We start from the raw sequence: 25,827 nt of genomic DNA, 5'->3' as shown, positions 1-25,827 counted from the left end.
CTGAAACATTGGCTTTAAGGTATGATTTGGTGAGGATGATTCTGCCCGTATGTCGTTTGACTAGTCAGTGCAACTGCTTTCTTAATTTTGGCACAAGTCCCCAGATGTTGGCAAGGACTACTTTAGTATATCCGGTACCTCAATTGATGCCAGGTGGTCTGTTTGGCTTTATTCTTATTTGACTTTCTGTAGATACTTGAAACAACTGAATGGCTGCCAGGCCATTTCATATGACAGTTAAGAGTCAACCACATGTAGCCCAGACCAGGTAAGGACAGCAGATTTCTTTCCCTAAAGGACACTAGGGAACCTGATAAAATTTTATGACAAACCAGTAGTTTCATAATCATTACCTAGACTAGCTTTTTATTTCAGACTCATTAATTCAATAAATTTAAATTCCCCAGGGTTGTGGTGGGATTTTAAATTGATGGGCAGAATTTAATGTCTCTCCCCCCTTCCCGCACTGCCCCCCATCCCCAGGGGCAGGCTGTGAGGTGAAGGGGACTGTTTAATCAGGCAGGAAAGCAGAAGACGGAGAACCTGTCACCTTTCTGACTCCCCTCGATGAAGTCAGGACAGGGAAAGTCGATGACAGGCTCCTCGCACAGAGACCAATTTAGGCCCTTAAGTGGCCAATTAAGGGGCACTTAAAAGCCTCAGTCTGCCGCAGCTGATATTCTGCCTGAGGGAGGGGGAAGGCTGGGTCAACTTTACAAAATTCAACAATTTTTGATGAATATTGTTTTTCATTTTCCTGTAAATTTATTTTTGAACATTGTTGTTTACTTGGCTTTTGCTGCAGTTTGATAAAAATTTGCATAAAAAGCTCAACTATCTGAAGGATGCCTGTTTATCCTTGGCAGGTTTATTCATTCGTTGTGGCCCCCATTCCATGTTACTAAACATGAGACTCATACCCGGGAAATTTCCCTGCCTGAAGTTGTGCTCTGAGGTTGGGTTAAATGCTGTATTGTTTCTCAGTTCAAATTCAAATTGATGTTGCCATGGTCTCCTCATGTTGCAGATATATTTATTCACTAAATAGTAAGTGCTTTATTTACAAAAAAAAATCCAGAATTGAACTTCCTGTTTTGGGCCTGTGACATACTTGGGGTAATTTTCAATTTTGGAGTCTTGTCTGCCAAATGCATGTATCAGGAAATAATGCAGATGCTGCCTACGATTTTTCATCCACCAACATTAATTGGTGCAAAATGAAGGACAGCACCCCCTGATTTCCTGATCTCTGCACCCGTCTGTACCTATGGCCGTCCAACCATTCCCACAGTGCCGTGGGGCTGTAGTCGGCAACCTTTGTTGCAACTGTTCACAGTGCTTCACTGGACTCTCAATTTCAGCATCGATGCCAGGCCACCAAACATAACTCTTGGCGAGCAACTTCATCTTTGATATACCCAGACTGACACTATGAAATTCAGCCAAAAGCAACTCCCTTCCTGGTACAGGGATGACTACCCTTGCTCCCCAAAGTATGATGCCAACTTTGCAACTTAATTCATCCTTTTGTGGATCATGTGGCTTCATCTCTTCAGAAACTGCCTCGTTGGCCTAAGCTATTTGTATCATGTGCCTCATTTTGGACAACAGCAGATTCCTGCTGGTCCAATATTTGATTTACTGTGCTGAAACTGGCAACTTGTCCAAGAAGTGTAACGGCATAACAATTTCATGCGGTACTGGGGAAGGTGGTACACTCACTGGTAAAGTAAGGTGACTAAGTGCATCCACATTTGCTATGTGTGTTCCAAGTCTGCACGTGAATTGCAGAAAGTCACTTTCAGAGTACCCTTCGTGTTCTTGTTATCAAGATGGCAAACCTGATTTATGTTTTGTAGTGAATGACTTGAGCTTCCATTTTTGGAAATATTCCTTCATGCTGTTTTGCTGTTCAGGCATACCCTTTAAAATTAGACCATTTAGCTTGTATTTTCTCTCCTCACAACAAAATTTATCACCATCCAATTTTCCTGTAATGCTGACTCAATTACCTTAACATTCAGGTCTCCCTGATATATAGGGCAATGTTTTCATTTTGTCTGCTCCCCCAACCTTCCTGGGTGCCTTGCTCTCTTATAAATTATATTCACATCAATTTTCCTGTGTTAGTTGTGGCTCTGCTGGCTATGACATTGAAAAAATGAGTTGCTACAACTATGTCAGGTTCACCACTTTATATTTAAGTGCTTGTGGGATTTGTATATATTGATATATACACATCTACTTTCGGTCTCTACCTCCTTAACCTCCCTATCTGGTTGTCTGCATTTGCTGTCTGGGTAATATGATGCTAATGGTAATAATGAATTCTTAGCCCTATTCTAATTACTTCCATTATCCTGTTTGTTCTTGTGCATAGTCAGGATCCTGCTGCACTCCCATCTTTAACCGAGGTTAAATGGCTTTGAAAGCTATTTTTACATTCTCTATGTCTGCCATTTTTAGATAAAGCACATCACCCCTGTCCCAACTCTTCTGTTTATCAAAACAACCCCTATGAACTCACACCATTTAGCCAACTAATTCTCAATTTCCCTGTCAGTCACACTGCTATTCCCTATCCCCAAGAATACGACCTCTATCTCCTTATTTCGGTTACCACTGGTATGACAATGAATATTTAGTCCATACCTCCCTGAGCAGTAGCAACCCCCCGCTCCCCCCCTAAAGGTTGTCAGATATAGCACCATGTCGGCTCTCACCAGTCTGTTTATCTTGCTCATTTTTACACATCCATCTATCAAAGCTTAGAGACTCCCTCAGCTATTATCTCTTCTAGTTTCCAGTCCAGTTTCAAGAAGGTGACTCCCCTTAACTTGACCACTTACTAACCTTTTATCACAAATGTTCTATACTTAATAGCCTTAGTAGAGGTTTTCAATGGCTCAGAACTTGAATTCTGTATCTATAATTTCCAAGGGATTCTTCCAGCCCCGCGTTGTGACTTTGCATCAGTTACACATCGAGGTTATGACAGAAGGTTAGGGAACCTTGACAGAAGTGCTTCCCCTGTTATCTGCAACTTTTGGCATCAGATTCCTTCTGTCTTTTACAGATTTTTTTTCTTCCAATCCAGCCATTGTCTCCCTCAACAGTGTCATCCCCAGCCTCTTTCTCCAGTATTCCAGCTAATATTTATCTGCCATGCAACATAATGAAAAGAGATTATCAAGTTCATTGTCACATTGTTATTTGTGGGATTTTTCTGTGTGTAAATTGACACACTGGGGGGGTTCAGTGGCAGAGCTTGGGAAAGAATATGCTGGGAGGCCTAGAATTTGGTTTCAGCCAATTCCGCCAGTGCCTGTCATGGGTCAGAAAACCCACCAGAGGCTGGCGTGAACCTCATTTGCATCTCATTAATGGCTATCCAGGCCACTGAACATGGCGTAAAACACCCAAGTGCACAATGAATGAGATCAGGGCCAGAAGATTTGGCATGTCTTCCTGCCAGTCTCTGCAGTAAGAAACGCTCCACGTTCCTGCACCCACCACAGCACTTAGTCTCAAAATGGGAGAATTCCGCCCAAAGTTTCAGTGAGATTGGTTGACTCAGTGGGAATAACATCTGTGTGATTTGTTGAGAAATCCATGGAATTTCTTTTGTTTTATCTGTCATTTGCTCTGTAGAGTGGTGTGTTTGACAACAGTTTGTTAATTCACCTCAGACTTACACTGAATAAGATACATATTTTAAATGATTTTATCTTTCTGAAGTTGTATACCAAAGTTTGTTTTTGTTTGTTCAAAACCTGTGGAATCTTATTCCAAAAGCAGGTGTCTTGAATCTCAAACTTTATCTACTTTAAACAAAATGTTATTGATCCCTAACAGAAGCTGCTGACAACTGGTGCATGCAAATCATTGCTTTCCTATTCCTCCCCACTACATGCGTGGCTCAGGCCACACTTGGATGCATTTCCCTACATTGATAGCCTTTTCTTGAGCCTTAATATGAAAACTTGATATTATTTATGAACAGAACTGCTCTTCAAAACCTACATTTCAAGAGGTAATTGAATTTAATGACGAGGAAATGACCTTTTAAGTCTTGATAGCACAATGGATTTAGAACTTCCCAGCCGTTGTCATTCAAGGTTCATTAATGGAACTTTAGTGAGCATCAGGTGATTATTTACAGGCCTCGGTTTGACAGGATTTACTAAAAGCGAATGAAAGTAAGTTCATATTGCAGGTGAGTTATGAAACAGACTCAGATTTTTTTCAACTGCAGAAATGTTTAATTGGAATAAATGTAGGCAATTTAGTCGCTTGAGCATGTTCCACTATTCAGCGAGATCATGGCTGATCTGAGGCCTAAATCCAGGGAATTATCTTTTCTCCATATTGCTTGACAACTTTGGTTAACAAAAAATTATCAATCTCAATTTTAAAATTAATGATCTGGCATCAACTGCTGTATGTAGAAGATAGTTCCAAACTTTTGGCAGCCTTCTTCTGTTTCTGTTCCTGTTAGCATCGGGTGGGTTCGGGCTGAGAGTGGGAACTATCGCAAGAAATCAAAATTTTCATTTTACGTCAGCATAAAAGCTTGCTGTGATCGTCCTGCCCCCCATCAGTGGCAGGCCACATTTCCTGTCGTCCAATGTTGGGAACATCATTGTAACACATTTGCAGCTTAGGATCGGGTCTGTACACCAGAGTCATACCATCCCATCAAAAGATCCATCCACAGCGGCATGCTGTCAGAATGGCGTGAATGACAAGCAGCTTCAAAAGGCATGCACCTGGTGAACACCCTTCCAAGGGGAGCTTGGAGGTGAGCGCAGCACTTGTGGGGCAGCTCCGTGTATTAAGGGGGTTGACTCGAGAGCACCAGCTCTGACGAAGGGACGAGCAGCCTTTGACTCTGGAAAAACCAGGCTTGACCTCAGGGTACCAATTCTGACTTAGAGACAGCCAGGTTGACTTTGGGGTACTGGCTCTGATTCAGGGTGACCAGCTCTGATCTGGGGGTAACCGGCCTTTGACTCAGGGACAACCAGCTTTTAACTCAGGAGTTACAAGGCTTTACACAAGGGCAACTAGGTAGACTGGGTAACTGCTGGTAGACCAGGGTAATCAGGGTTGACTCCAGGGTACCAGGAGCCTAGTCGGGAGGAGACCGAGAGGGAGACTCCAGGATATCTGGGGGGTTTGACTCAGGGAGGCTGGGGGAAGACTGTCAAATGTGAAGAGTACTGTTCCTGAGGTTGCCCTCGATTGCTGGGCCTGAGCTTCATTGACGGGCCTTACAGAGGGAAGTGAAGCCAGGGGCAGTGGGGTGGATAGGTGGGCAGTCATTATGGACTGACAGTTCCACTGAAGTGCAGGGGAAAAGCTTCTGGAGGCAGGATGTTGACAAGGGCAATGCTAATGGAAAGACATGTCAGTGATCAGTACCCCACTGCAGCTGAAACCATTCAACTAAAACTCAATTGACATGCCTGGAGTCAAACTATTCATGCAATTACACCGCAAGCACCACTTATGTGTGTGAGTTTCACTGATTGTGACTCAGCATTTATCCTTCAGTACACTGACTTCCAAAATTGCTGACTGCCATGGTGTTTCTGCATCATTAGCTAACAAGCAACGTAGAGAAATGGCAATGGCATACTGCCTGAGGAGAGTGCTCTCCTAATCCTTGGCTGTGTGCTGAGGTGCATATTGTCTAGTGCCCCACATTGACCAGGTTGAGCACAAGGCCCTGGAGTGAAGCTTTCAACAATGCCCATGTCTGAGATGAGAGCTCAGGATGCTGTGGCTACTTGGTCATGTGGTGTGCGGCATTGCCAAAGGAGAATGTAAAGAATGGCACATCAATGGAGTGACAGGACATGGGTCAGTGGGCTTTAAGAAGCAGCTTCAGATGGTGAATGGGCAAAGAGTGGTTCTTAGAAGACAAATGCCAACTGTCAAGTCTCCCTCTCTCTGATACTGCAGTGAGGAGAACATACACAAGATGGTGATCTCGCTGTCACTCTTCTCACTCATAAACAAGAGAGAAGAAGACGTTAACAGACATTAACACCTGGATCGCTAACCATGAAGAGAAAACAATAGCAGAACCTATTCTGCATGCAGTGGATGAACCCCAGAGAGCCATTGCTTGTAAGCACCTTGCTGGACCCAGGATCTACAGACGGTGCCTAATATACCTTGGAATGTCCGAGAACCAGTGTTGCCAAAGACTACGTATGTCCAGGGAACTGGTTGATCACATTTGCCATCTTCTGGAGGATTTGGCATCGCAGGAATTTTGAGGACATCTACTGCCCAAGTCGCTGAAAGTTACAGCAGTACGCAATTTTTACGCCAGTGTCTCCTTCCAGGGCTCCATAGGTGACCTCTGTGGGATTTTGCAAACTTCCGCACACAACTGCATCCAGGAGGTGACGGATACAATTTTCATGAGGGCAAACAACTTTGTCCATTTTGACCAGGATCAGGCAAGCAAGGATGCAAGACCAATGGGCTTTGTGTAAATCTCTGGATTTCCACAGGTGCAGAGTGCCATCGACTGTACTCACGTGCACTCAGATCTCCAGGGCATCAAGCAGTGAACTATATGAACCACAAGGGCTTCCACTTACTGAAACTTCAGCTGGTCTGTGACCACACCAAAAACATTCTCCAGGTATGTGCTCAATTCCCAGGGAGCGTGCACAAGTACAGCTGAGACCAGGTACAATGATGTTTATGCTGCAATCCACACATTGGTGGAGCAGGCCGTAATAACGTGGAGGATGCAGTTCTGATGCCCAGACCAGTCTGGGGGAGCCCTGCAATACAGTCCACAGAGGTTGTCACGCATCATGGCTGCTTAGTGCATCCAGAACAAGGTAGCGCTGCAATGGGGGGGAGGAAAGCCTGAGGAGGACATAGAGAAATGGCACATTTCCTTCAATGAGTAGGACATCAAACGGGAAGAGGCTGAGGCATTTCAGTATCGACACAATCATCTCAGATATAAGATGGACGGATTCCTCCTTGCAACCTTTTAATCCCAGAAGCGTAATGTGACATCCCTTCCTGATTTTCCCATGTTTGCCTTTGGAGCTCCAGCAACTAAGGAGTGCCAACTTCCTGAGCCTTCCTTGCCTCTACCTGTTGCGGCTCAGAGAGTGTGACGTGCTCATCAGATTGTGACCCCGAGGTTACTCTAGAACTAGGCTCCACCGGGGTGTGTGTGTCTGCACTGGTGCAGGGTGTGGGTGAGCACTGTGGCTGTTCTTCTATATCGGGTTCCTTGAATTCCTCCACTGTGCAGCTGTTGGGGCTGGAGTTGAGAACCTGGCTGATAGATTCCCTGGTCTGCTTCCCAGATGTGCCTGTGAAAGAAAAGAGAGGTATTTGGTGAATGGAAGGGGCCTTTATAGATAGGAGACATGACTCACAGCATTGGTGTCTGATGGATAATGCTATACTGGATCCTCACTTGGTTTATCACCACCAACTTCACCATCAGCACAAGAGTGGTGAACATACTCCCCAGCCAGCTAGATGGCTTTGTCCTTGAGGTCCATGAGGATCTTGAGTTCTGGATTCCCTCCACCCATCTGGGATCCCTTCCTCTTGTGAGCCAGCTTCTCCTACATGAAAACAGATGAAGAAAGTGTTGGCAGGACGCATGCCAGGGTGGATGATAAGGATGCCTGTCATGTGTGGATTGTGAGTGGGACCAACAAGGTAATGAGGGCACAACCTGTAGGGGAGATGAAGATGTGTATGCGAGAGCAAGTGGTGGTATCTCTTGAGCTATTAGTAAGTGAGATCCCTATGGATATGTGATAGGTCTGTGAGTGCATGAGTTATGAGTGATAAGAGTGACTTACCCTGATGGAATAGAGTTGACCATTCATCCTCTTGTGGCACTGGATGCTGTCCTCTTCTGCAGAGCGTTAGTATTCGCAACTGCTGCCACTGCTGGGTTTGAGACCCTACTGCCCCAGGCTTCTGTCCTGACCACGAGTAGATTATGGCACCAAAAGAGAAAATGCTGGAAATCTCAGCAGGTCTGGCAGCATCTGTAAGGGGAGAAAAGAGCTGATGCTTTGAGTCCACATGACCTCAATTATGTCATGCTGGTCTCAATAGTATCAAGGAATGTCTCCAGGGAGGCGTCTGAGAATTTCAGGGCAAGTTTCCTGGCAGCCATCACTTCTTGGCGACCTGTGAAGTGCGGCCTTTAAATTTGGCACCCTGATGATTGCAGCGCTGAGGTGATGATGGGGCAGGTGAATCAGAGGCCGCCCCACCCACAATAAGGCATGAAACCCGTGGCTGAAAATGTTGGCACTAATTGCTGCATTATGTGGTGGGAAAAGCTGCCATTGCTGTCAGTGGGCTCAACGCCGCGTTTCCCACCAGCCATCAGCCTTTGCCGATTTCTGGGAAAATTTGATCCTTTGGGGCGGCATGGTGGCACAGTGGTTAGCACTGCTGCCTCATAGAGCCAGGGGCCCAGGTTCAATTCCCAGCTTGAGTCACTGTGTGGAGTCTGCACGTTCTCCCCATGTCTGCGTGGGTTTCCTCTGGGTGCTCCAGTTTCCTCCCACAGTCCAAAAGACATGCTGGTTAGGTGCTTTGACCACGCTAAATCCTCCCTCAGTGTACTCGAACAGGCCCTGGAACATGGCGACTAGGAAATTTTCACAGTTACTTTATTGCAGTGTTAATCTGAGCCTACATGTGACAATAATAAATAAACTTAAACTTTGCATGAAGGAGTATTTCCTAATTTCTCCCTTGAAAAGTCTAGCTAGTTTTTAGACTATACTCCCTAGTCCTAAACTCCCCAACCAGCATAAATAATTTCCCACTAGCTGCTCTAATTGTTTCCTTTAACGTCTCTATTTCCAATGTTAAAAGCAATTTCTTGGAGGATTATTATGATTTGAGATTTGCACTGTGATGATTCCTATTTGCATTTGTAAAGATGTAAGTTGGAAGCAATCAAATTGTTATGATGAAAGCTGCATTTTGCTGGTTAAGTCAATTTGAAAATGCCCCATTTTTAATTGTTAAATCTTTCCCACCTGCAGTATGATCGTTATCAACGCTATGGAGCGGAAGAATATGTGCTACAGATGGGTGGGGTATTGTGCCCAAGGCCAGGTTGTGGAGCTGGCCTGCTTCCAGATGCAGGCTTACGTAGGATTGAGTGTCTCCTGCAAAATGGAGTCGGCTGCGGGGTAAGATCCAACGCAAACATCTACTTGTTCTGCTGTATTACTGATCTTTCTAATTAAAAGTTACACTGACATCAATAGTAGTAAAAATCGAGCGAGCAGTAGTATGGGCTGTTGATTCACCATTTCCAGTGAATTTTGGAGCCACAGAATTTATTATTCCAATACTTGATCCAGTTTAGAGCTTAAATTGTCAACTGTATAACAGTGAAAGAATGCAGGACATGAGCTGTCACTGTGCCAATTTTACTGATTTCTGCACTAAAGGACTGGCCTATAGTTTACATGGGCAAAGATGCTGTATTATAATGAATTAAGTTATGGTTACTAATCGCACTTAATTATATAAGATTATCTTTATTTTTATCAATAGCTAACATTAAAACACCTAGCTATACACTTAGAAGGTTCATGTTGCAAAACAGAACACAGATTTGCAGCACAGCATGCTGTTTCTTAAATTAGAAACTAAACTCCTTGATTCCACAGCATCAGTGCTCTAGAACATAACCACTTATGGGTCTTGGCTTTATCACAACTTTAAAGTTTTTACATTGATTATTTTCTTGGATTCACTGTCATTGATCACTGCTTTAAGTGGACTTCACATTTTTTGCCAACTGTCTAGTTAACATTATGGTGGCCCATTGATTGTAACAGAGGGCACTCATACTATATACCAGCTAATGAGATATGGCACATGCCAACACATGAATTCCCCTCTCTCCACAGAGGGTGGACTGAGGTAATACTTTATCCAGCCGAGGCACAGCTTTCCAACGTCAGATAGATTTGCTTGCACGTTTGAAAAGTATAGAGTTATCACAGTGCAAACGATCATTTTCTGTACTCCTTATTTTAAGTAAGTACAGGAGTACATAAGTACTTCTTAAAACAAGGAGTACTTATGCACTTTACTAGCTCTCTAATTATGCTGGTCACCTTTTAAAGCAAATCTTAATGCTACCACTGTGAAAATACAAATGACTCTGTGCTGGGCCATGGATGGTGAGAGAGACAGAAAAAGAGAGAGCGACAGTCCTCTCTATGAATCTCTTCCCTTAAGTCTGTGTTTCATGATGAAATTAATTCTTAATACAAAGGAGGCAATCTTTGCTGATGGCTTAAAATATTTATCAGTGATATGACTGCGTCATCTAATTCATCCATGGGGTCTGTGCATTGTTCACGTTGTCCAAAGCGGCAATACTGTAAGTAAGTTCTCCATAGAATAGCAAAGGTTCAGTGAAGATTTGATAAGGATGTTCAAAATAATGAATAGTTAAGGTGAACTGTTTCCACTGAGAGAAGGGTTGGAAAATTTTGAGAGACAGTCAAAAGTCCATTCATTTTCAGCAAGACCGGAAAATCCTGGGTTTGGACGGAAACGGAAAATCCCAGCCACAGATTTCAGATAAAGCAGAGTGGAGATGAAAATTATTATTTTTTAATGCAACTCATTGTTATGGCTAAGAATACTATGCCGGAAAAAGGTAGAGAAAGCAAAGACTAAATTCTGAGCTGACTTCTGGGGTTAGTTCAGATAAGGGAAAATCAGATAGAAAACACTGTATACCAGGAATTGAATAAATCTATGTAGGGGTAGCTTCTTCCAATCTCAGCCATAGCAGGAATAGCTGTTAATTCCCAGCAAGTTGGGTTAGTGAAAAAGCCTGTCTTGAGAAGCCAGTTGTTTGTTTTACCTCAGAAGCAAACTCCAAAAAGATATTACTACCTGGTGTGGTAACTGTTAATAGATTTTTTGTTGTAATTTTTAAAAATGTAGAAGATGTTTTGGAACACTTGGGGAGAATTAGCTCTGAAGGTAGTGAAATAAAAGTGTTTCAAACTGGATAAATTTAGGGATGGTGGGTGAGATTTTTCTCCCTCTCTGCGGCATGTTTCGCCGTGGCAGGAGGTGGCACGCCACTCGCTGGTAGCGGGATCTTATGTTCCCACTGTTGTCAATGGGCTTTCCCATTGAACACCCCTCACCACCGGGAAACCTGCGGCGGGGATGCGCCATCATTGGGACCATAAGATCCCACCGGTGTGAATGGCAACAAGATTTCGGCGACTGTGTATTGCCATTGACTTGGTTAAGGGAACTTCTAGTTTGTTTATTGCTTAATAAACCTTTATTTTACTTAAAATCATCACAAAATGTTTGAGACATCATTTTCTGGATTTCAGACTTTTCCTCACATTATATCAAATTACATAACTTAGTTGAGGACAGTTGTTTTAAGTTTCCCTTCTGGGATTTGGAGTAACCCAGCATTTACCATTAGCTGTGTTTTAATAGAATGTTGTCAGGACCCATAGCCTTTGCAGTATCCAGTGTCTTCAACCATTCCTTGATATCATGTGGAGGCTGAAGACTGACATTTGTGATGCTGGGGACCTCAGAAGGTGGCTGAGATGGACCATTCACTCAGCACTTTTGGCTGAAGATGGCTGCAAATGCTTCAGCCTTGTCTTTTGCACTAATGTGCTGGGCTTCCCCATCATTGACCCATCAGCTTCCTCCTCGTGTTAGTTGTTTAATCATCCAGCACCATTCCAGACTAGACGTGGCAGGACAGCAGAGCTTAGATCTGATTCATTGTTTGTGAGATCACTTAACTCTGTCTATCGAATGGGAAACCTATGGCATGCAAACAGACCTGTTGCTGTCGCTTTACCAGGTTGAGACCTAATTTTGCCTGACGCCACTCCTGGCATGCACTTCTGCACTCTTCATTGAACCAGGGTTAATCCTCGGGAATGATTGTAATGGTAGGGTGGGAGATATGCTGGGCATGAGCTTACAGATTGTGGTAGAATTCAATTATTCTGATGCACATGGCCTAAAGTCCTTTGGATGCCAAGTTTTGAGCTGCTGGATCTGCTTATTGTGGGTCTGTCCTGTGCGTGGGAAAGAACATACCCAGGGATGGTGATGGTGGTGTCTGGGCTATTGTCTGTAAGGTATGTACTATGAGCATAACTATGTCAGGTAGTTGCTTGACTAGACTGTGGGATAGCCCTCAGATGTGAGCAAGGAAGATTTTGCCAGGTCGACAAGATGGGTTCGCCATTGTCATTTTTAGTGCCAGATAGTCTGTCCAGTTTATTTTCTTTGAGACTTTATAGCGGTTTGATTCAACTGAATGGCTTGCTATATCATCTCAAATGTCATTTAAGTATTTAAGTGTTATTCATATTGCTGTGGGTCTGGAGTTACATGTAAGCCAGACAAGGTAAGGACACTGAGTCAGATGGGCTTTTATGACAATCTTCAGTGGTTTACTTTTTATTCCAGATTTATTGATTGAATTCAAATTCCACCAGCTGCCAAGGTGTGATTATTAGCTTGGGCCTCTGGATTACCAATCCAGTGACATTACCACTACATCACTGCCTACCCTACAGATTATTACAGTAGAGAAGCCAAGCAGTGTTTTCTTCAGTTTTGCATGTATGAAATACGTTTCTCCAATTGGAAAAGTATTCTAATACATCTCAACAGTTTCACAATGTTGAGCAATGTAATTGTGGTGAACCATCGTTGGTTACCACTGTGGGGTTATTCCAATGTTGCTGTTGGGTTAGGGTGTTGACACTGTGGGGTTGTTATAATGTTGTTGTTGGGCTAGGGTGTTTACACTGTGGGATTAATATACCTGTGGTGGATGCTGTTATGGCACATCCCGGTCGGGCCCCGCCTCCTGGGAGAGGTATAAGACCCTCTGCTCAGGCGGGACCCCTCCAGTCTGGAATGGTGTACTCGTGTTTAGATAGTTCCATTGTTTGTCAATAAAAGCCTTCAATCGCTGAAGCCTTGTACCTCGTGCTTGATTGTCGCGCATCAATTTTATTGACAAACACAAAACTCTCGACAGTAAAGAGAGTATGGAGCAAATGCTGAAACCAGAGCGTCTGACGCTGGACCCACGTGCGGTCGGCGCCTCTAACACCTTCGACCACTGGCTGAAGTGTTTCGAGGACTACCTGGCAGCCTCTGCAGCAGTTGCTACAGACAACGACAGACTCCAGGTCCTCCATGCGAGGGTAAGCGACACGGTCCACCTCGCGATTCGTGCGGCCACCACTTACCCGAGGGCCATCGAGCTCTTGAAAAAGCGATACACGAGACCACCCAACGAGATTCACGCTGGTTACCTCCTCGCTACACGACGTCGGCAGTCGGGCGAAACCATGGAGGACTACGCCAATGAGCTCTTGCAGCTTGCCAGGGGCTGCGACTGCAAAGCTGTGTCGGCTGAGCAGTATATGTACGACCTCGCCCGAGATGCGTTTGTAGCAGGGGTAGGATCTTCGTACATCCGGCTCAAGCTGTTGGAGAAAGGGAATCTCAACCTGACCCAAGCGATGGAGATGGCTGAGATGCTGGAGGCAGCGTCGAAAAGCTTGGCTCTGTACCCCGAAGACCACGTGGAGACAACGTGGCAGGAGCAGGCACAAATCCCTCCTCGCCCCACGGGCTCGCGCTCCCATATCGACCCGACGGCGGCGGCAGCTCCAGGCGGCCCGCGGTGCTATTTTTGCGGAGGAGCCAAGCATCCACGGCAACAGTGTCCAGCTAAAACGGTGATCTGCAGTCAGTGCGGCAAAAAGGGACACTACGCGAAAGTCTGCAGATCGAAGCCCAAGAACGGCAGTGCAGCCTGTGACCCTCCAGAACGGAGACAATCTCCATCGGCGTCGCAGTACCCACGAGGTCCGACCATGTGCGAACCCAGGACGACGCCATTGTGGCTGGCGGAGGAGGAGGATGACCACCAGGAGTCGCTACACTTGGCGCCCTCACCCACGTGCGATTCATGGGGGCGGCCATCTTGGTCGACGACGACCAGGAGCGACCAGCAGGGGTCCTCAGTATCAACCTCGGCTGCCTGCAGTGACGTCCAAGGGCCAACGGTGGCGTCGATCACTCTGGACCAGGCTAAGCATCACAGGCTTGACTGTTCGATGATGAACATCAAGGTAAATGGTCGTACTGTGTATTGTCTGTTTGACAGTGGGAGCACCGAGAGTTTTATTCACCCTGACACTGCAAAGAGGTGTGGACTCCGGGTTCTACCTGCCAAACAGACAATTTCTATGGCATCACGGTCCCGGTCTGTACCGATCCAAGGACGTTGTGTGGTAACCCTGGAGGTGCAGGGCACAATTTACGAGCGATACAGGCTCCTTGTGTTGCCGCATCTTTGCGCGCCAATTCTCCTCGGACTAAACTTTATGGTCCACATGAAGAGTGTGATCCTACAGTACGGTGGGCCACTCCCTTCGCTGGCAGTAGGGAATCAGCCGCAGCCTCCAAATCGTCCAAAGCGCCCCACATGCAATCTTTCCACACTGAAGATCACCACACCCTCTTTATTTAAGAATCTGGTACCAGGCTGCAAGCCCATCGCTACTAAAAGTAGGCGTTACAGCGCTGAAGACCGGATCTTTATCAGATCTGAGGTTCAGCGGCTCCTCAAAGAAGGGATCATACAGCCCAGTGCTAGTCCGTGGAGAGCGCAGGTCGTGGTGGTTAAAAGTGGGAACAAACCCCGGATGGTCATCGACTACAGTCAGACCATTAATCGTTATACGCAGCTGGATGCGTATCCTCTCCCGCGCATATCTGATATGGTCAATCAGATTGCACAGTACCGGGTGTTCTCCACCATAGACCTTAAGTCCGCCTACCACCAACTCCCCATCCGCCCAGAGGACTGACAATACACGGCTTTTGAGGCGGATGGTCGTCTGTATCAGTTTCTTAGGGTTCCATTTGGTGTCACCAATGGGGTCTCGGTCTTCCAGCATGCTATGGACCGAATGGTGGACCAGAACGGGTTGCGGGCTACCTTCCCGTACCTGGATAACGTCACCATCTGCGGCCATGACCAGCAGGACCATGACACAAACCTCCAGAACTTTTTGCGCACTGCGTCTCGCCTGAATCTGACTTATAACAGGGAGAAGTGTGTATTCCGTACGCGCAGGTTAGCTATCCTGGGATACGTGGTGGAAAACGGGGTCATCGGCCCTGATCCAGACCGTATGCGCCCCCTTACTGAACTTCCCTTGCCCGCTAGCGCAAAAGCACTGAGGAGATGCCTCGGCTTCTTCTCTTATTATGCGCAATGGGTCCCCAACTACGCGGACAAAGCCCGTCCGCTCATCAAGTCCACGACTTTCCCACTCACGCCGGAGGCCCAATTGGCCTTCAAGGCTTTGAAAAGCGACATTGCGAAAGCCACGATGCACGCGGTGGATGAATCCATCCCTTTTCAGGTGGAAAGTGATGCATCGGATTTCGCCCTGGCCGCCACACTAAACCAGGCAGGCAGGCCCGTCGCGTTTTTTTCCCGCACCCTTCAAGGTCCCGAAATTCAGCATTCAGCGGTGGAGAAGGAGGCCCAGGCTATTGTGGAGGCCATCAGACACTGGCGCCATTACCTGGCGGGGAAGCGGTTCACCCTGATCACGGATCAGCGATCCGTGGCGTTTATGTTCAGTAATACGCAGAGGGGCAAGATCAAGAATGACAAGATCTTGCGGTGGAGAATCGAGCTCTCCACCTATAATTACGATATTATGTATCGTCCAGGGAAACTCAATGAGCCCTCGGATGCCCTCTCGCGCGGAACATGCGCTATCATGCAGGAGGACCGCTTGAACGCCCTCCATAATGACCTGTGCCATCCTGGGGTCACTCGGCTCTACCATTTCATAAAAGCCCGCAACCTGCCCTACTCGGTGGAGGATGTCAGGTCAGTAACGAGAAGCTGTCAGATTTGCGCGGAATGCAAACCGCACTTTTATCGACCTGACCGGGCACAATTGGTCAAGGCCACTCGCCCCTTCGAGAGGCTGAGTGTGGATTTTAAGGGCCCCCTTCCCTCAACGGACCGGAATGTGTACTTTCTCAATATCATAGATGAATACTCCCGGTTCCCGTTTGTTGTCCCCTGTGCGGACACGTCGACTGCCACGGTGATTAAGGCATTCCGTGATCTTTTTACCCTGTTCGGGTACCCCTGCTACATACATAGCGACAGGGGCTCGTCGTTCATGAGTAACGACTTGAGGCAATTCCTGCTCTCATACGGGATTGCCTCTAGTAGAACCACGAGCTACAACCCTAGGGGCAACGGACAGGTGGAGAGAGAGAATGCTACAGTCTGGAAGGCTGTCCTATTGGCGCTGAAGTCCAGGGGCCTTCCAGTCTCCCGTTGGCAGGAGGTCCTTCCAAATGCGCTTCATTCCATTCGCTCCCTCCTGTGTACGGCAACCAATGCTACTCCCCACGAGAGGATGTTCTCATTCCCTCGGAAGTCGTCCTCGGGGATATCTTTACCAGCCTGGTTGACGTACCCAGGACCCGTCCTTCTGCGGCGACATGTAAGGGCCCGCAAGTCCGACCCCTTGGTCGAACCGGTCCAACTCCTCCACGCCAACCCTCAGTATGCCTATGTGGCATATCCTGACGGGCGAGAGGACACAGTCTCGATTCGAGATCTGGCGCCCGCAGGGGACGTAGCAACTCCTGTCGCTCCCATACCCCCTGTCACGAATCCCCTCTCACTTATTTCTTCCCCGGACGTGGCGCGGTCAGCACCGGGACCAGTGCATAACAGTTATACTCCCATGTACAGCTTGCCTGAGACTCGGAGATCGGCGCCACCACAGAAGGTACCGGGATCCCCTGCACCACCGCTTCACCAGGGTCAACCGGCCCGTGAGTCCTCGAGGGGACAGCCGGACGCTGTTTTGGAGAGAACGCCACCGCAAGCACCTGCTCCGGTGTCACAACCGGTGTTGAGGAGATCACAGCGACGGTGCGGTCCTCCAGACCGTCTGGACTTGTAGATTTTTTGTATATATGTAATCTGTTTTCGCACCCCGCCGGCCTTTGTTTTCAAAGGAGGGGTGAATGTGGTGAACCATCGTTGGTTACCACTGTGGGGTTATTCCAATGTTGCTGTTGGGTTAGGGTGTTGACACTGTGGGGTTTTTAAAATGTTGTTGTTGGGCTAGGGTGTTTACACTGTGGGATTAATATACCTGTGGTGGATGCTGTTATGGCACATCCCGGTCGGGCCCCGCCTCCTGGGAGAGGTATAAGACCCTCTGCTCAGGCGGGACCCCTCCAGTCTGGAATGGTGTACTCGTGTTTAGATAGTTCCATTGTTTGTCAATAAAAGCCTTCAATCGCTGAAGCCTTGTACCTCGTGCTTGATTGTCGCGCATCAGTAATACACAACTTACCTTCACAAGACAGATAACTGCAGTATAAATACATCTAACTTACAATAGAGCATCAACTATTGAAACTGAAAGAATAAATGTTTTATTTTTGTCTTTCAAGGCATGCCAATGAAAGAATTCCAGGAACAGGTAACTGTTTCCTTTTGATTCCCCATTTAGGATTTGGGTTCTCCCATGGTTCAAGCCTCCTGTGGGACTTTTGTAATCAATTCCCTCACAGTAAATGATAACATTCTATTAGATTCTCTAATTACTTGCTGTACCTGCATACTAGCCTTCCATAATTCATGCACTAGGATAAACAGATCCCTCTGAATCTTATTCTCCAAAGTTCAATTTTTATCTTATGCTCTCTCAATGTTCAGACTTTGATGTGAAACTAGTGAGTTCCGTCCATGTCTTTAACAGTGTTAAAGGGAATAATTGGCTTTCAGTTGCTTGCTGGGCTATGAGGTCTCTCTCCCTTTTAACTGAACTGGATCCTGTCCTCTGTCGTAGCACCAACAAGTGAGTTTGCGTCCCAAGAAAGGGCTCCTTAGCCCAATTTTGTGGTGTTCCCACACTGCATCAGACCCCTCCCAGACCAAATTGTTGTAGAACTAGACGTTGTTATTCTACAGCCTCCCTCCATAATTCTCGATCCCATTGTGGTTGTGTAAAGCATTTCAACCCTCCCCGAGACCATCATCTGTGAAGTGCCCATGGTCTCTATGGACCTCTACTCATTCCATCTGGAGGCAGTGTGCACCATTACCTACAGAGGCGACCTCCCATACCCTACATGAGAGCTTCACATAACTTACCTGACCCCACACCGCACACCCACCCCTATATTATGTCTTCCCTATCGACAGGCTGCAGATGCCCCCAGTCACCATCACCATTCCCTCTGCAGTCCAATACAGAACCCTTTAAGCCCTGGAGAATCAACGGTAAGACAGCTCTGCACACCATGCTGTGGTTTTTCCTGTGGAACACACAGCCCTTGCCTCTCCATGCAGCTGGGGTGCACCATGCTCCCAATAATTGCTCCGACTGCATGCCTTTGCAGTGCATCTTGTAGATGGTGCACGTGGCTGCCACTGTTCTTTGGTGGTGGGGGGATTGATTGTTTGTGGAAGGGGTGTTTTGTTTTGAATGATGTCAAAATTCTTAAGTGTTGTTGGAATTGCGCTCATCCAGGCAAGTGTAGAGTATTCCATTACATTCTCGACTTGTGGACAGGCTTTGGGGAATCAGGAAGTGAATTACTCGCCACAGAAACCCTAGCCTTTGACCTGCTCCGGCAGCCGCAGTATTTATATGGCAAATCCAGTTCAGTTTCTGGTCAATGGTAACCCCCCAGAATGTTGACAGTAGGGGGATTCAGCAGTGGTAATACCATTGAATGTCAAGGAATGATGGTCCTCAGTATTGCACTGAAGTGTCAGCCTGGATTATGTGCACCAGTCACTGAAGTGAAACTTGAATTCCAATTGTCTGACTTAAGATTGCTACCAGCTGATCGACAGATCTGCTTCCATGTTTCTTTCCAATTAGCCCCGCTGTCTTTCCTGCCTTGATATGAACTACAGTATAAGCAACCTCAATCAGCATCTCCCCATCCAAGAGTTTCAGCTGTCAGAAAAGTACAAGATGCCTTCATTCTTGAACTATTTCTTTCTGTTTTAGTCCTTAAGTTGTACCAATTTCACATCATTAATTGAGCATATTGCTTGCAGCCAAGTCATTTCCATCTGACCTGTCAATGCTAACAGTAAGTTTTCAAAGTAGGAAAACATTTTATTCCTTAACACACTGATTCTCAAACTGGGGACCATAGGATCTTTGCAGAGGTTCTGTGAAATCGACTCTGAGTGAATGACAGGGAGAGAAAAAAACAAGAAGAGGAACAGAGAAGCAAGAAAAATAGGCATGCCATCCGCTTTGTAAAAATTAACAGTAGCTAGCATTAGTCCCACATTCGTAGCTGACAATACGGCCCCTCCTGAAGCACTGGAAAACTTAGCCTGCTTTACAGTAATTGGTACCTCAGTTGTCATGGTTTTCAGTGGTGAATCTCACATTTACTTTTGGCTGGAGTGGGGGGAGTGGGAAGAGACGAGTTGCTATGGCACTCAGATGTGTTCAGTTTGGGCTTATGCATTGAGCAAGTGGCATGATAATACTGCCTGACTTACAGCGTAATTCCGGACTTTCCTGTTTATGTTAATCTTTAGTTGGTTTCATTCCTGTAATCCTGGAAAAACTGTCAGTTGAATTTACATAAATCTTGAGCCTTGTCGCAATAATGTAAATTCTTTGTATAATCAAATAACACTAAGAAACTGGGCTGGATTGGCACAGGTTTAAAATATCCCAAAACATCAGATTCAGGTGAGTACTCTATAATAAAATTGGAGAGAAGGAAATTCCTGCCAAGGCTTTACTTTAAATAAAATAATAACCTGCTTAGAGCCTGTTAAGCTTCTCAATATGGTACAACTGTTGTTTATACTGCTTTGACCAATAGTTGTTTGTATGTGATCTATGAACTGAGTTGATATGTATTCCATTAACAATCTTTAACCACATTAAAAGCAATTCAATTGGCAAGCACTAGAATGTTAGCAGATTTATATTTATCCTTCATGTCTGGTTTGGAAATTCTGTCTCATCACTGTTTACTTCAGTGAAATTGTCTTCAAATTGCTACTTTAAGTAATTACCAGTTTTCTTAAAAGCATTATTATGCCACTCTATAACGCTGCACTTCCGTATTATGAACATCTACAATAATACTCAGTTTCTATCTGTCTGGACTGTTTAAGCCAGGGCATCTGTTGGTAGGTTTATATTTAGTTTATTACTTTATGGGATGTAGGCATCGCTGGCTAGGCCAGCATTTATTGTCCATCCCTAATTGGCCAGGAGAAGGTGGTGATGAGCTGCCTTCTTCAACCGCTGCAATCCATGTGGTGTTGGTGAACCCATAGTGCTGTTAGGAAAGGAGTTCCAAGATATTGATATGGTGGGTAGTACCAAGTGCACGGACAGGCACATCTGGTGTGTGAAGGGCTGGAGCACATGCGGCTACCAAAGGTTGTTAGCATTTAAGACGGTGGCGGAATGCGGCGATGATTGGGGGGTTGGTTGGTGGAGAACGAAGACAGTGCAAGGTAAGGGGAGCCCAAAAAAAGTTGCTTCGGCTGGAGAGATGGTTTCTATGAAGGATGGAATAGGATTGATGGGAGGGATGGGGATGGCATGAGTTGGATAAGGATGGCATGGGAGGAATGGAAGAAATGGGATGGGGTTGGCATCAGAGGGATAGGATTGCAAGGATGGCATAGGGCAGGGATAGAATGGGGAAGTGGGGATGCATGGTAGGGTAGCATGGAAGAGAATGGATGAGATGATGACATTGGTTCAATGTGACAAAATGATGGGGACAATTATTTAATACAACAATTATTTGAAAACTATTTGTGCTAAAAATGATGATTCACTGGATTTGAATGAAAACATTTTAGAAAAGCTCTCAGGTGAATTAAATGAATACATCAGCATTGATTCCATAGACAAACAAGATGATAATAGTCTATGCCCTCCAGAGTTCCTACACAATCTAATTGCAACGGGAATGCAACCACATAAACTTAGACTCAAGGAAGGAGCAGTTATAATGCTGCTATGAAACATGAATCCTAAACAATGACTTTGCCGAGGAACAAGGTTGTTTTTTAGGAAATTGTTTTCTTTGGTGATGGATGCTGAAATTATAACAAACAGATTTCAAGGAAATAGAATGTTCTTGATTAATATTAAGCCTATCAGATGTAGATTTGCTGTTTCAACTGAGGGGGAAAAGACTTGCATATGTTAAATCTTTTTGGGCTGGATTTTCCTCTTTGAGATGGAAAGCAAAAGTCAGGAGGTTTTCCAACATCATGGTCCATCCTCCTGCTCGCCAGTGCAAGCCCACATTAATTTCATGGTGGTGGGGACATTTACGAACTGTGTGTCCTCAAGCATGGTGGGCAGCAGCACCAGGATCCTTGCACTCAAAGAGAGAGAGAGCCTGCATTCTTTTTTGAAAAAAGGGAAAGCCACTATTCCAGAAATAAAGTTGTACCAATAAAACCAAGCAAGAATTAATGTTTAAATCTTCTTGCTTTGGATTGGATGAGTGATTACATTTTTAAAAAGCTGCATTTCCAAAAAAACAAACAACAAATTTAAAGAAGCAAAAAAAAATACAAATTGAAAAGGAAGAGAAAAGAAATAAGAGGGGAAGAGGTTAAAGAAATACTATGACCTAGAACCAGTAACTGCAATAGCAGGCAAAGGCAGCACCATGGAAGCATTTGGTGGAAATGTGGAATGCTTATGAAGAGAGATTTCAATATTATCTTACATCAAACAGGATACCAGATGAACTTAAAATAATTACTTTCCTTTGCATAATAGGTTGTAAAACCTTTGCAATACTAGAGTCTTGTCCATCCCCAGAAGCCTGGTGGAAAAACCTACGAGGAACTGACCAAGATACTTGAAAATCACTTTTTGCTGAGTCAGATTCCATTGACAGAGCCAGGAAGTGGGTGAAAATAGATTGCAATTTGTAACAACGTTAAGAAGGCTAGCGAAAAACTGTGAGTTTGGCCCAACCCTCGAAGTCACACTGTGAGACAGATATATTTGTGGACTTTAAAATGACACAATTCAAAGACAATTGCTCACTGAAAATTCTTTAACACTAAAACTTGCTTTAGAGATCAAAGTGTCCATGGAATTGGCCATGAAAGTAGCTTCCCAAATTGGAGCTGGAGCCAAAATATACAAGATGGGAACTGACAGAAAGCAATCTCTTAAAATTTAAGCGTGCTGTTGGTGTGCCCAGATGGGGCTCTCTCCTCATGAATATTGGAGCAGAGAAAATAAATGTAGAAGCTGTGGCAAGAAAGGTAGCAAAGATGTGTTGGACATGACCGATTTCTCAAACCCCAAAGGTGTGCAAATGTAAGAACATATCAAGATCTATAAAAAGCAAGTACAAAATGTCTGAGGAAGACAAAAATTCCCCATGACGATACCGTACCAAAAGGGATCCCAGAACTCAAACTAGGCATACTAGTGCCATGCAAGGGGATACGCAAAGGTTCTGGGTTTATCCGAAATTAAAAGGGAAAGAAGTAAGATGGAAGTAGATACGGGAGCAGCTGTATCACACATCTCAGAAAATATATAAGATCAGAAGCTCAAACATCTAAATTTAGAAGGGACACTGGAGTGTCTAGTGAAGCCTTTGTGTGAAGAAAGAAAAATGTGAATTTTTCAAACTTTCAATCAGTTATTTAGGTCACGTAGTGGATAAAGTTGGCCTGCATAAATAACCAAAGAAAATGACTGCAATCCTAGAGGCACCAAGACCACAGAACGTGTCACAGTTGTGATCAGTTTTAGGACTAATAAAATATTATGGAAAATTCATTCCAAACTTTTCAACACTGCTGAAACAATTTCATACCTTATTGTGTGCAAACCAGCAATGGAATTGGATGAAAGAGCATACAAAGGAGTTAAAGACGTGCTAAAAAAACCTGAAGTGTTGGACCATTTTAACCCAAAGTTGAAAATTCAACGATAAAGCGACTCATTGCCCTATGGAGTAGCTGCAGTTGTCTCATTTATCATACCAACAGAAGAAGAACGACCAATAGCATTTGTATCTCAAACTTTATCAAGCGCTGCGCAGAATTATGCTGAACTTGAGAAAGAAGTCTGAGCATAATTTTGGAATTAAACAATTTCACCAGCAGCTGTATGGGAGATACTTTACTTTGTTGACCGAGCACAGGCCATTGACAACAATGTTTGGTCCTTACAAGGGAATTCCATCATTAGTTGCAAGTTGTCTACAAAGATGGTCTTTAATACAATCAGCGCATAATTATCATATCAAGTATAGGAAATTAGAGTAATATGCCAACGCCTCATCAAGATTGCCAATTCAGGACAAAACCAAATCACAGGTTAGCGACATCAACATCTTATACTTTTCCCAGGTAGAGAATGTACCAATAACCTTGCCTCAGGTATAAAGGCACACGAGGAATGATCTGACAATGGAGAAGGTTATGGACATGGTCTTAGAGAAACATTACTGGACAAACAAAGGATGAATCCTGCATTTAGACCTTATATCACAGGAGGAACTTGAATTAACTGTTCAAAATGGAGCACTGCTATGGAGTATCAGAGTGATCATTCCTCCATGTGTGTGAAGCCGAATCCTGGATCAACTGCATCAAGATCATCCAGATCTTGTTATTAAGAATTAAGGGGCTCTTTCTGGTGGCCGGGAATTCTCTGGGCCCACACGGGGAGAACGTGCAGATTCTGCACAGACAGTGACCCAAGCCGGGAATCGAACCGGCTGTGAGGCAACAGTGCTAACGACTATGCCGCTGTGCCGCAGTGCTTTCATAGTAGTAAGGCCATGCTTGCCAGGGCCAGTGAGGCTGGTCTTGACAAGGTAGGTTGTCAATCCTGAGGGCAGGAAGGGATCCTTCAGTAAGGAGCCACGGGAGGAGATTCCATAGGTCCAGGGGCGCCCAATCAGGGTGCACCCTCCCCCCCCCCCCTCCCCCCAGCCACCCCAAACCTAGGGATATTGCCAGGGTATACCTGGTGGTCTCCTCATGTGGTGGTGCATTTTACCAGAGAAAAAATACTAGCAGTGACAGGAAGAGGCCCTTAAGTGGCCTCTAAGAGTAGATGGGCTGTCTCCCATCTACCAGCATAGAAAGTGGTGGCCATGACTTCCCCCCCACCATCCCACCCTATTTTAAGTCCTGCTGCCTCCGGGCATGCTCCCTAGGTGTCTCATATATTCCCAGCTTATGTTTCTTTTCGAAGGATTCGTAACAGTAAGGATGTTGCACCTACTTTTCAAACCAGAAGGCTCATTGAGACAAATTGCCTTTTCTTCTTCCATATTTTGAGTTCCTATAGCCGAAGCTAAAGAACAGGGAACAGGGAGTAAACCTGCAATGGAATGTTTTTGTAAATTCCAGTGAGACCAGAACACCCTGTTGTTATCGATTTATTATATTTCATTATGTCCAGACAGATCTAAAATTCACTGTATATTGTTTCTTTGTGTGCTCCTGGCTTTCTTTAGAACTAAGAAATTGCTTTTAAAATTGCAAACCTTTTTTCTAATACCTCTGATGTTATTATTACTGAAGCTTCTTTCCTTCTGATGTCTGACCACTACAGTTTCAATGGCCCAGATATTAGGGTCAGTGGAAAATCAAGGGCGCTCGCTACTGACTTCAAAGAAAGTCTTGTCAAGCAGTCTAGCAATCTTAATAACAACTTGAATTTATATAATAACTTCCATGTCATAAAATCATAGAATCATAGAAACCCTACAGTGCAGGAGGAGGCCATTTGGCCTATTAAGCCTGCAGCAATCACAATCCCACCCAAGCCCCGTCCCCGTAACCCCACATATTTACCCTGCTAATCCCCCTGACATTTAGGGGTAATTTAGCATGGCCAATCCACCTCACCTACACATCTTTTGACTGTGGGAGGTGACCAGAACATCCGAAGGAAACCCATGCTGACACGGAGAGAACGTGCAAACTCCACAGACAGTCACCCGAGGCCAGAATTGAACCCGAGTCCCTGGCGCCGTGAGGCAGCAATGCTAACCAATGTGCCACCATGCCGCTCCAAAATGTCCCAAGGCACTTTACAAGAGGGTTAACAAATTTGACATTGAGCCACTTAAGGCTAGGGAAGATGACCAAAGGTTTGGTCGTTGAGGTAGGCTTTAACGAGTGTCCTGAAAGGAGGAAAGAGAGGTAGAGAGGCAAAGAGATTTTGGGAGGGAATTCAGAGCTGAAGGGTCCCGGCAGCTGAAGACACGTCCACCAATGGTGGAGAACTTAAAATTGAGGATGCATAAGAGGTCAGAATAAGAAGAGTGCATATCCTTCAGAGAGTTGTGGGGCTGGAAGAGAATACAGAGATAGGGAGGGGTGAAACATTGGCATATGCACCTGCCCCCCAACAGGAAATGCACCTGGCAGGATTTGGTGCTGGTACTGACCAGCATGGGCCTGCTGTTCTGGACACTGAGAATCCAGGGGAGCACCAGTAACCTCTCAGCCAAGAGAGGCATCCTCCCCCCCTCTCCCACTACTCAAATTAGGGGTCACCCTCCCCCACACCATACAGGCATGAGGATGACTTGATTTGACCTGACCTCCCCCCTTAGTCCCCCTCCCCCTTCAGACTCCACTCAGAGTTCCCAGAAGAGAAAACATCCTCCCATATCTACCCTATCTAG

The 25,827-nt window shown here is 45.4% G+C and overlaps 1 protein-coding gene across 3 annotated transcripts in view; it reads left to right on the top strand.

Annotated features, from left to right (window-relative positions):
- Positions 1-25,827, top strand: part of prkn (parkin RBR E3 ubiquitin protein ligase) — a 1,119,547-nt gene that overhangs the window by 930,750 nt on the left and 162,970 nt on the right. For all 3 annotated transcript variants that reach the window (XM_078230130.1, XM_078230129.1, XM_078230132.1), the window contains exon 9: positions 9,069-9,218. In XM_078230130.1, coding sequence (XP_078086256.1) covers positions 9,069-9,218 — 150 coding nt within the window. The remainder of the gene's footprint in view (positions 1-9,068; positions 9,219-25,827) is intronic.

This window comes from Mustelus asterias, chromosome 15, assembly GCF_964213995.1.
Source record: "Mustelus asterias chromosome 15, sMusAst1.hap1.1, whole genome shotgun sequence".
NCBI lineage: Eukaryota > Metazoa > Chordata > Chondrichthyes > Carcharhiniformes > Triakidae > Mustelus > Mustelus asterias.
Note: the sequence above shows the minus strand (reverse complement) of the source record. Positions and strands in the feature narration are given on the sequence as shown.